General features: G+C 42.4%; 1 protein-coding gene across 1 annotated transcript; it reads right to left on the bottom strand.

The window, feature by feature from the left end:
• Window positions 1-4,513: 4,513 nt before the first annotated feature.
• On the bottom strand, window positions 4,514-8,666 carry apol (apolipoprotein L). Its single transcript, XM_061846445.1, has 4 exons — window positions 8,551-8,666; window positions 7,239-7,784; window positions 5,561-5,884; window positions 4,514-5,459 (listed from the first exon to the last, which is right to left on the bottom strand). The coding sequence occupies exons 1-4, from the start codon at window positions 8,664-8,666 to the stop codon at window positions 4,514-4,516; spliced, it is 1,932 nt and encodes a 643-aa protein (XP_061702429.1).
• Between the last annotated feature and the right edge of the window lie 2,431 nt (window positions 8,667-11,097).

Genomic DNA, 11,097 nt, shown 5'->3' with positions numbered 1-11,097 from the left:
ATCAGTTGTGTTCCTAAGTTTACATAATGTACCCTGTCAAAATTTAGCATTTCTTCCGCATTTTCAGAGAATATGAATGATAAGCTTTTCTTTCACTCATGGTTAGTGTTTGCTTGAAGCCATTTATTATAAACTGTTTAGTCTTTTTAAATTCTACTAACAGAAACTACACAAAAGACAGACCGCATTTTTGAATACAGTGTATTGCCCCCTTTAACATCAAGTCTTTTGGTGTCCTTGTGGATGAGGCTCTTTATTTTCTCAGATGGTAAAGTTGCCCTTTCTTCTTGGCAAAAGGCCTCCGCTTCCTTAATTCCTGTACTGTCTGATATGAACTTCACGCTTGATCTCCCCAGAGTGGCTGAATGATATTGAGGTCAGGAGAGTGAGATTGCTACTCCAGGACATTCACTTTATTCTGCTGTAGCCAATGATAGGTCGACATAGCTTTGTTTTGGATCGTTATCCCATGTGCATTTTACGGGCTGATGAGTGCAAATTTTCCTCTTTCATCTTGCCATCAATTTTGACCAAGATTCCTGTGCCTTTGTACTTCACCCATCCCCAAAATTTCAGCGATCCACCTCCCATGTTTCACAGTGGGAATAAAAAGTTTCTTTCGGCTTGTCCCTTTCGGGGTCGCCACAGCGTGTCATCTCAGATGAACGCACATATCACATATATGTTTGGCACAATTTATGATGCACCTTTAATTGTAGGCCTTGTTGACTCCTGTCCAAATGTGGGAATGAACGGCATCTGACACCACACAAACTATAAACAAATTGGAGAGCCTCTCTTGCATCAGTGCATACATTAAAGGAAAATAGAAATAAATACACAAAAAAGTGGAATGCCTAAAATGTATTGCTAAAGATATTGAAATCAGCGTGCCTTTCCATTGATAACACGGCCAGAGGAAAGATGATGAGAGTTCAAGGTGGTGATGACTGTTGGAAAAAAAACTATTCCTCAGTCTGATGGTCTATGCCTTTTGCGTATTGTTTACCACCTTCCAATGTTTATTTATGGTTGCGGTCAAAAAGTTACATTTTGGTCTCATCACTCCAAATGTCTCTTTCCCCCCGGAAGTTATGAAGCTTGTATTTGCACTGTTTGGCATTTTGTAAGCATGACTTTTTGTGGCCTTGGCATGGTAATTGCTTCCTTCTGGCAACTTGACCATGTAGCCCCTTTTTTCTTTAGGGGCCTCCTTGTTGTGCATTTTAAAAAACTTTTTTCAGAGTCCTGTAATTCATCTTAAATTGTCCCTAAAAAGTTATTAGAATGACAAGGTAAATTCCTTTTTGTTTACTGAACATTTGGATGTCAGATAAGAGGGTGAATGAGACAAAAGTTCAGAATTAATTTTTTTTTTTATATTGTAATTACACGTGTTAATTCAGGACAGAGCACATTTTGTTGGAAGCCACCCACTTTTCAAGCAAATAAAAGGATTGAAACGTGAAACGGGTGTGTCTAGTTGTTCATTAGTGCATGCTTTCAATGTTGGGCTTCACCTGTGAAAGCTGCATTTGCTGTTACGCAAACATGAAAACGGTGAGCTGTCTCCAGGACAAAAGCAAACATTTTGAAGCTGAGAGGCAAAGTTGATCAGAGCGATGGTAACATTGAGTATAGCAAATACAACAATTTGGAGTGTCCATAAAACGAAAAATTATTGGTGTACTGAGAAAGAGACGAACAGGTTGGCCCAGGGTATCGTCAGCAGTAAACATTGTTCGCACTATAAAGAAACACCCAAGTACAAGTGCTTTTAAGGATTATGCCATTAAATATTATTCACTTATTCACTCTGCATCCTCTGCAGAATTGTAAAAAAAAAAAAAAAAAAAAAAAGTTCCATCATGACCAGAGTATTACTGGGAATCCTCGTTGCTCTGTGGCTGTTACCACAACGTCTTTACGTCTCAATTGACTGTCCTGTCTATTGTGGTCATGTATGTAGTATACTGGAGACAAATTCCCTGTATGTTTCGGATATACAGTGAAAAAATAAGTATTTGCTATATTACAAGTTCTCCCACTTAAAAATCATGGAGGGTTCTGAAATTTTCATCGCAGGTTAATGTCCACTGTGAGAGAAATTATCTAAAAAGAAAAATCCAGAAATCACAATGTATAATTGAACAATTTGTGTAATACAGCTGCAAATACGTATTTGAACACTTGTCCATCAGCTAGAATTCTGACCCTCAAAGACCTGTTAGTCCGCCTTTCAACAAAGTCCACCTCAACTCCATGTATTACCCTGAATCAGATGCACCAGTGTGAGGTCGTTAGCTGCATAAAGACACCTGTCCACCACATACAATCAGTAAGACTCAAACTTGTAACATGGCCAAGACCAAAGACGCCAGACACAAAATTGTACAACTCCACACAGCTGGAAAGGGCTACGGAGAAATTGCCAAGCAGCTTGGTGAAAAAAGGTCCACTGTTGGAGCACTCATTAGAAAATGGATGACGCTAAACATGATAGTCAATCTCAATAAGAATGTAGCACCATGCAAATTATCGCCTTGTCGGGTCTTAATGATCCTTAGAAAGGTGAGGAATCAGCCCAGGACTAAAACAACAGGACTTGGTCAATGACCTGAAAAGAGTTGGGACCACCGTTTCCAATGTGACTGTTGGTAATACATATCATGGTTTGAAATCACCCATGGCACGGAAGGTTCCCCTGCTTAAACCAGCAAATGTCAAGGCCTGTCTTAAATTTGCCAATGACCATTTGGATGATACAGAGGAGTTATGGGAGAAAGTTTTTTTTGGTCAGATGAGACCGAAATGGAACTTTTTGGTCATAATTCCACTAACTGTGTTTGGAGGCAGACGAATGATGGGTTCCATCCCAAGAACACCATCCCTACTGTGAAGCATGGGGGTGGTAGCATCATGTTTTGGGGGTGTTTTTCTGCATATGGGACAGGACGACTGCACTGTATTAAGGAGAGGATGACCACGGCCAAGTATTTTGAGATTTTGGGGAAACAACCTCTTTCCCTCAGTCACAGCATTGAAGATGGGTCGTGCCTGGGTCTTTCAACATGACAATGACCCACAGCACACAGCCAGGAAAACCAAGGAGTGACTCCAGAAAAAGCATATAAAGCCTCTGGTGTGGTCTAGCTGAATCTCCAGACCTTGAGAAATGGCATAAGGTGCTCTGTTGTGAGTTATCACAGCTAGATGTAAATATGAAATAAAAACTGGAAATTTTCACTTTTGTCTCATTCATCTTTTGATCTGAAAGAAGAATCTGTTCTTAAGTGTCTCACCTGGATAAATGGTTAGGTTTTAAAAGCATCTGCATTTTTTAAAAATTTTGATTAAGATATAAAAGACAGGGTGGTACAGTGGCAGAGCTGTAACGGTTTATCCTCACAGTTCTGAGGTCCAGGGTTCAATCCCTAAAGCCTGAGTATTATCATGGCCTTCTATTCCTCTCCTGTACAATTGGAGGTCCTTTGCTCCCATTTAGCCTCTTTCAGGGAAAATTTGAGTAATATTGCAAGTTTACAGATTTACTGTGGAAAATAATGGAAATAATCTATTATGATCTAACTGTTGTCCTTACGTAACCTCTATTTGTTGTACAAGGTTTCAAATCACTTTCACCCACTACGTGGCTCACTTGTGGAAATATCTGCGGTGTTTTGGGACAAAGACTACTTTGGGCTTCCTGGTTTATCATCTTTTTAGTAGAAAAGATGTGTAGCATGTTGACCTACAAATCTGATATAAGATATATGAATTTACCATATTAATAACAATTCTGTTAAGCCATCATCCAGGTGTGTTAGCTCTACTGACAAATTTGGCAGAATTTCCATTGATGTAATTTTACAGAAAAAATTACTTCCTGATGTTTAACTAGAATTCAATGACATGAGATTTTGAGGTGATGTGCCTATAGTTCCCTCACCCGCTTTTTTTGCAGGCTGTCAAAGGAGAAATTGTCATCAGATTTTATTCCCACTGTTATTTATATTCATTAATTATTTCTTCTATTTTTGTCTTGTTTCTGGTGGACATCTCGTGATAAAGTTTCATTACCTGAATTCTTGGTCATCATTACAAACAAGAAATTGGGTAAGTTTTAAAAGTCAGTATTGCATTTTTAACATTGATAGTAAAACGTAGTAAAGCAAGTTGTGTTGATTTTGGTCTGTGGGGTGATCTTTGTGTAGTACAGTAGTAGGGTTTCCAAAGCACCTGTGGCAAGGGTTCGCAGCACTGAACTGCTCACCGCTGTGAGTGGAGCAGAATGAGACTAAGGCAGAGACGTGTCATTGCGTAAGAAGCAAAACTGTCCAGTGAAGATTTGACCATGCAGTCGAAAGTGCCAGACATGAATAAATCAAGGACATATTTAACGCCATAAGGCGCCCTTAGATTATATGGAGACCTCTCAGGGATATACTGCAGCTAAATAATATCCAGAGGTCTTAGTTCAACTATGAGATCATCAGTATATTTTTTGGGGGTGCTACTGAATGACGCAATGTTGCTTTTTGCCTTGTTTGTCGTCACTGAAAACCGGTGTTTCTATGACACTCCAGTTTTTCTCAAACGACGCCAATCCTCGCATCAACGAGTCTGATATCTTCTGCCAGGATTCCATCTCGGCCCGCCACAGAGCACTCCTGGCTCTGAGAAATTGTGACACCTGGGTCTCACACCCTTTGGCTAGCGCAATGCTGTCCATGCAGATGATGACGATATCAATGCCGATGAAGATTCCATTAAGTGGGATGAGTCCAGCTCTGGCTGTCCGGGTCACAGCCACAGACCCTTTAAGCGCCATGTGGCCCACATTCCGGGCATCCGCCACTGCTTTGTGGACATTGCGTAGCGCTTTGCCACCCACAACCACCACCTTGCCCACCCTGGTGGCCATCCCCTTGTTGCCTTTCGGCGTCGTCACAGCAGAGGTGGTGTCTGCAAGGAGACCGACTCTTCTGACCTCATCAGCCTCACAGAGAACTTCACTGACGGCAGCATCCATTTGGCGGGTCTTGTTGGCAATGTTGTCTAGACTTTGCGCTTCCTCAATGAAGTTATCTATCACCTCATTAGCTTTCTTAATAGACTTTTGCTCCAGTTTATAGTCCACGACGGAGGTGACGGCACAGTTGGCCCAGCTGGCCAGACCAAGACCCAATCCGGTCATACTCAGAGCCAGGGAGGTACCAGCTGTGATGGGTATGAGCGAGAGCCCCACGATGGACAGTGCACTGCTCACCACGCCCACCGAACTACTTGCGACAGTGGAGATCTTCACCGCCTTGTTCTTCCTGACCAGCTCCTTGACAGTCTGGTCCAATTGGTCCAGAAGCTCCAGCATTCTAACACGACGCTGTCTGAACTCAGCCAGGAAGAGGTGAGAAGTGTCCTCCTGGAGCAAGAAAGCCAGCCGGAAATCTGCATCGTTCCTGAACAAGACACCAGAATGTGGAAAAAAAAAAACTTCGAACTTAAGTCGTTTTGGTCTGTCTCAGAGTGAAAGATACTGGGTTTAAATCAGGACTCTCACCGGATCTGGTCACACTGGTGAATGTGGCGAAGAATCGTCTGCGTGTCATCTGAAGATAATTCATCAGGGAGCTCCACACGAATGTCCAAAATAGCTTTGGGTAGCATGTTGAGGCAGAACTTGCTGGAAGAAAAATGTGTATGTATCAACGCTAACGTTTTCCATGCGAATAGTATTTTCCCGGTACAGAATCGTGTTTTGAGACCAACCAGACATTTTGCTGGCTTCCATTGTGGTGTCAGAGGCCAAATTAGCCATAAACTGCTATTAGACTTAAACACCTGCGACTTATTCCGCTTTGTTTTGAAAGCATTTTTTTTTTGCCGTCATCATCAAATCACCTGAATGTGACAATCTGCAACAACTGTGAATGAAACATTCTATGTAAAAGGCACAGGTGAATTCGTGGAATAATTTGGTGTAGAATTAGGGGCTCAAAAGCAACATTCCTGTCTTTCGTTTATGTTCACTGAGCTGTTACAGCTGTCAGCCTTCATAAAATAAGATTTATGACTCCTCCAGGATCTGGCGGCAGTGACAACACACAAGGACGTGACCAGAAAGTCTCATTCATGGAACTTTACACCCTGATTCTACCTTCTAGCCCCTGTCACTATATTTCTCTAAGACAGCTTTTTAGCAACTTTTTTTGTGGTTAACTGTGAAGAAACTAATCCGTACCAGAAGTCGTTTTGTAATGTGAGCGATTTTTTTCGCAAGTAGAAGTGCCTTTTACATGTAAATAGCTTAATCCGTTCCAAACCACCCGAACCCCCCCTGCCCCGGCCCCCCAAAAATAAGCATTTAAAGTACATAATGTAAAGAATAATAAAAATGAAGATCATTTACCTTTGCCGTTGGGTGACTATGTGAAGGGAATGGTGAGTGACAAGCAAGAGGGGGGACGGATTAGGAGACAAACTTTGACAGCCATGAGAAAACACGTACAAACGTACATATGCACATGACTTAATTCCACTAAAGTTTCTTGGGGGCCATGGTGAAGAAAGATGAATAAACAAAAAACACAAAAGAAAAAGTTATATTTTTCCAATGTGTGTTAGCTTGTGACAACGCCAACGCAATTTGATGACAGTCAAGTATCCAAGAGAATCAAAAAGTATTATGGGTAAAGATAGATGTCCCTCCTAGCCAATGCCAGAAGGATGCTATGGCGATAGCCAATGGGAGAACAGCTCTATCACGCCACACAAACCAAGATACAAGATGTTTACGTTTGGTGGAATTTAGAGAATCCTGACCCTATTTTCGTATCCTGAATTTCCTCCAAAACTTGAGCCAATACTTTTCCGGGGAGGTGTTTTGTAACCTGAATTTTTCATTATTAGAGACGTTCATAAGTAGAGAAACCACCTGTCGACCTACGAAGCGGAAGCAGAGCCTCTTTTATGCTACTTTTCCCCATGGTAAAGTCATACCACATCTTTCATACAGAACTCTCAAAGCAGCATATTCCTGTGTGTGTAATACACATTCCCACAGTTTTTATGGCTTCCAGCATTCAGATTATTTATGAAAGGGGCCTGAGGCATTATAGGGATATCGTTGTGTGTTTACAGGGGATTACAGGTCGCCAGAACCAGGATGTCAAAATGAACACTCAGATTAACACCGATATTAGGGATTGAGGGGATGATTTTGACTTTGTGTCATTTACCATTTATCCATCAGGAAACATATTTGTAGTGCAGTCTGCACGTATTTGTCCAGAAGGTATGCCAGCACGGTGGCGTTGTCCAACCTGGGCACCAAGAGCACTTTGCTGTCTTGCTTCAAATCGGCAGCGACTGGACAAGCCCGGCGTGCCGTGGCCACAGCGAGCGCCACATCAGAGCAGCTGACATCTTGCGGCAGTTTCACCACCTCGCCCCGAAAAATAAATGGTGAGGTGGTGGCCAGCCTCTCCAGCGCCTCCACAAAGACGTCCAGGTCCTCGAGGCCAAGCAGCGCGTCCTTTAGTGCCACCGCTAGTTCCGCCTCCAGCATTGCTCGCCTATGCTCTGCAGCCGTCTTGTTTTTCACGTACACCAGAATATTCTTGCTCGGCTTTATCTGTGCTCGGTTGCTGATGTCCATTATGGCGGTGATCTCATTCTCACGCTGCAGCCGCCACTCGGACATCCCATCGCAGAAGCGACTCACCGTGGACATGTCGAGCAGGGTGGCCGAGACATAGAGCCTCAAGACCTCCTCCAGAGCATCTCTGAGCAAAAATCACAATTTGAAAGTGGTAAAAAGAAAATGTTACTATTCCATTCTTCAGGAGAGTACCACAGGGATATGTCCTGGATCCTCACTTTTGCTTTAATTACAGTTCCGGTACCTCCCAAGGTACAGGGCGATACGCAGTATTACAGTATATTTTAGCCAAAGAGTTTAAGGTTTTACACTGTTTCTGCTTGGGCTGTAACAATTTGGATTGACAACGATTCAGATTCTATCAAGTTTGTGGTTGCCTCTTCGATTCAAGGATGAAATTGATTCAAATAGAACATTATCATCCAAAACAATTGATTCTTAAAGTGCCGCTGTCATGAAATGTATGATTTTTAGTATGTTATTAATGAAAAAACGGCAGCTGACATGGACCCATGCGTTTTTCCACCATGAAACATGTTTTTGACATATACAGCTTTTTGTAACTCCCGCCATGAAAATCCTCTCGAGGGATTTGTTTTTGAGAAGAAGCAGGAAGTGACGTACATAGCAGGACCACCCTCAAGTGGACTTGTTTGTTTCTATTAGTTTGACCTTCGGGAAGGTAGCTCATTGCTCCTTCGTGTTAGCCAAAATGCCGACTCGTTGCATTGATGGACATTGCTTGAACACTCGGGAAGATGGATTTACCCTTCATAATTTTGCAAGAGACCCTGTTCGTCGTGAAAAATGAATTGCATGGGTGTAATGGATGAGAGCTTCGTGGGTTCGAAATGACAGATCTGCCATAACGTAACAAAAGATCTGCGTACGTATGACGGGTGCTAAATCTGTCGATGTGCGCGTCGGACGGCTCACCCGCGAAGGCTGCCATGTCAGCTTGCCCGCAAAGGCTGCTGTGACGGCTCGCCAGCGAAGGCTGCTGCATCATGCCTCACGGACGAGCACGGCTTCAGTCAGCCTGGCGCGTACATAATCTCTGGGAGTCTGTCACCGCCGCGGCTTCGGTGCCGTGTCCACCTGTCACGACTTCGGCGCTGCGTCTGCCGGTCACGGCTTCGGATGGGGTGGCTCATCTTCGGCGAGGTGGCTTATCACAGTCCTGAGCCGGGCCGCTTTACGGAGTTGTCATTGCATGCGGCTGAGTGCGCCATTGCCGGCAGGGTTGTTCATAGCTACCGCCGTTGTCCGTGATGAACAACACCGCCGATGGAGGCAGCGATAAACAATTGTTTATGGCACACTCAGCCGCAAGCGACAACAACGCCATAAAGCGACCCGGCTCGGTGCCATGGTTCGGCTCGTCGCACCCAGGCCGCGGCATTGTTTGAGTATGCTACATTCTGTCAACATACTGTCAGGGAGTGTGTTGTTAGTTAGAATTGATCCGCATATCATCTAAATATGTCTGCAAACAATAGGATATTGCCCCAGACACTTGACTCGATTGTGAGACGTTCTCTTCTTCAAAAAGAGCTTCCGTGTCTGAAGGGGTGTGTCCCACAGTGGGGCCACAGCGTGTTTTCAATGCCGAACGTCCGGGTGACGTCACGGACAATAAATGATGCCAATATGGCGACCAGTTGGATGTCAAATGAGAGTTCCGCAATTTTGCGCATGGATGGCGTGCTCTCCGCTCATAATTATTTTTTCGTGTAGAAATTTAAGTGAATAATGTGATGTGTATTTTTCATTTCAATATCTATTTTAGAATGTTTGAAAGGATGACACTTGACCTTAAACGTTGTTGCCAAAAACTCAACCAGAATGAGTACCTGCATGCTGGACTGTGCATACTTTTAAGAATCAAGCAAAATTATCTTCACTAATGTTTAATCGAATTATGAAGATAAAATGTCTCCACTCTAAGGAGTCCCTAGCTGAAACCAAAATGTTTGACAATTCCCCTTCTAAACAGTCACCTACTAAAGGATAAAAATGAAGCGCCGTTTAGTTTCCGTAACAAAAAGTAATGTTATGAAACATAGAGATCCTCATATTCTTCTATCAATCTGCAAGTATTTCTACAGCATTCCTACTGTACACATTTACACAAGATACCATCATTCCCAATACTTTACACACACACTTGATCTCAAACGCGTCATTTTTAGTGACTACTGCCATCTACCAGACTGAGCGACATCTTTAAAAGGATTTATAAGTGTGTTTCTCATGTGAAATATAACACAAACACACCTCCATAATAAAGCTCTCTGTTTTAACTTGTTGAGTTTCACATTGTCGTGGATCCTCAAATGTTTGCTACCATTGCCTCCGAAGATAAAGCTGCATCTCTTCTGGAGGACGAGGGCATCTCAAGACAGACATCACTATTGTTTTCCCCAGTGGGACAAACACAACAGAGGAAACACTAATGGTACTATTCTGTTCTTTCAGAGTACCAAAGGGATTGGTGCTGGATCTTTTCAGATGTCGTTACTTCTGAAGCTTAACACACACACACACACACACACACACACACACACACACACACAAACCCCTGAGGAAGTACTAAGGCCTCCTGTGGGGCATTTCTGACACACACCAACATCAAAACCAGCATGGAAAAGTGAAAAGCAGATAACATTGTTAGCATTCATTCTTTGAAGGGGAGTACCACAGGGAAACGTGCTAGTTCCTCTCATATTTTCTCATCAACTGTAGAAATCATTGTTACCATAATAAAAATAGCGAACATGAAATTGATGTCTCAAAAAAAACTTCTGAAGAACGTGTATTAATGAATTAAAGAAAGATTTTACCTAGACCCGTGCATGTCTGTGGCATGAAGTGGATGCAGAATGTGCAAATGTTTTTTTTTTTTTGAGTCACTTTGGATCATTTGCTCACACAAGTTGCAGAAAACCTGCAGCTCCTGTTTCATTATGCAGACTGGCAGGCGGAGAAGCCGCGCCCACTCCCAACTGTTTTTTCGCCATTATGCTGCCTTCACGTCGACCTGATAACTTTGAAACTTGGTGGAAAAAGCTGCTGTTGTTCTTACTCTAAATCTTCCTTGTTTTTGTTTTTTATTGGTCGATTTTCATTTTGGACATCATATTATGATCTTTCTTTTGTATTTTTCTCTTTCATCAGTTGATTTTGACCTTTTTGTGACGTTTGTCTTTTTTATGTTCATTTGAATTTTGTAAAGTCATAGATCTTTTTTATGTTTTTAATTTTGCTGCTATTCTACCTCTTGTTTCATATTCTTCCTTTTCTGACGATTATGTATGTCAATTTCCTATTATCTGTGTTTTTCCTTCTCTTATTTTGTGTTTTTATGGGTGTAGATGTGCTTTGCTTTGTAATGTTATAATATATGCTTCATGTTCTCTTTTTTGATGATGTCCTTC

This window comes from Syngnathoides biaculeatus, chromosome 16 (genome assembly GCF_019802595.1).
Source record: "Syngnathoides biaculeatus isolate LvHL_M chromosome 16, ASM1980259v1, whole genome shotgun sequence".
In the NCBI taxonomy this organism is placed as follows: domain Eukaryota; kingdom Metazoa; phylum Chordata; class Actinopteri; order Syngnathiformes; family Syngnathidae; genus Syngnathoides; species Syngnathoides biaculeatus.
This window is presented reverse-complemented; position numbering and strand designations above follow the sequence as displayed.

Bases quoted from the DNA above. Each gene is read 5' to 3' on its own strand.
- apol (XM_061846445.1), bottom strand. From the start codon at position 8,666: ATGCAGCAGCCTTCGCTGGCGAGCCGTCACAGCAGCCTTTGCGGGCAA. The intron at 7,785-8,550 runs GTACGCAGATCT...ATTTTTGCTCAG, and splicing joins AGATTTAGCACCCGTCATAC to AGATGCTCTGGAGGAGGTCT. The intron at 5,885-7,238 runs GTAAATGACACA...TTGATGATGACG, and splicing joins TGTTTCCTGATGGATAAATG to GCAAAAAAAAAATGCTTTCA.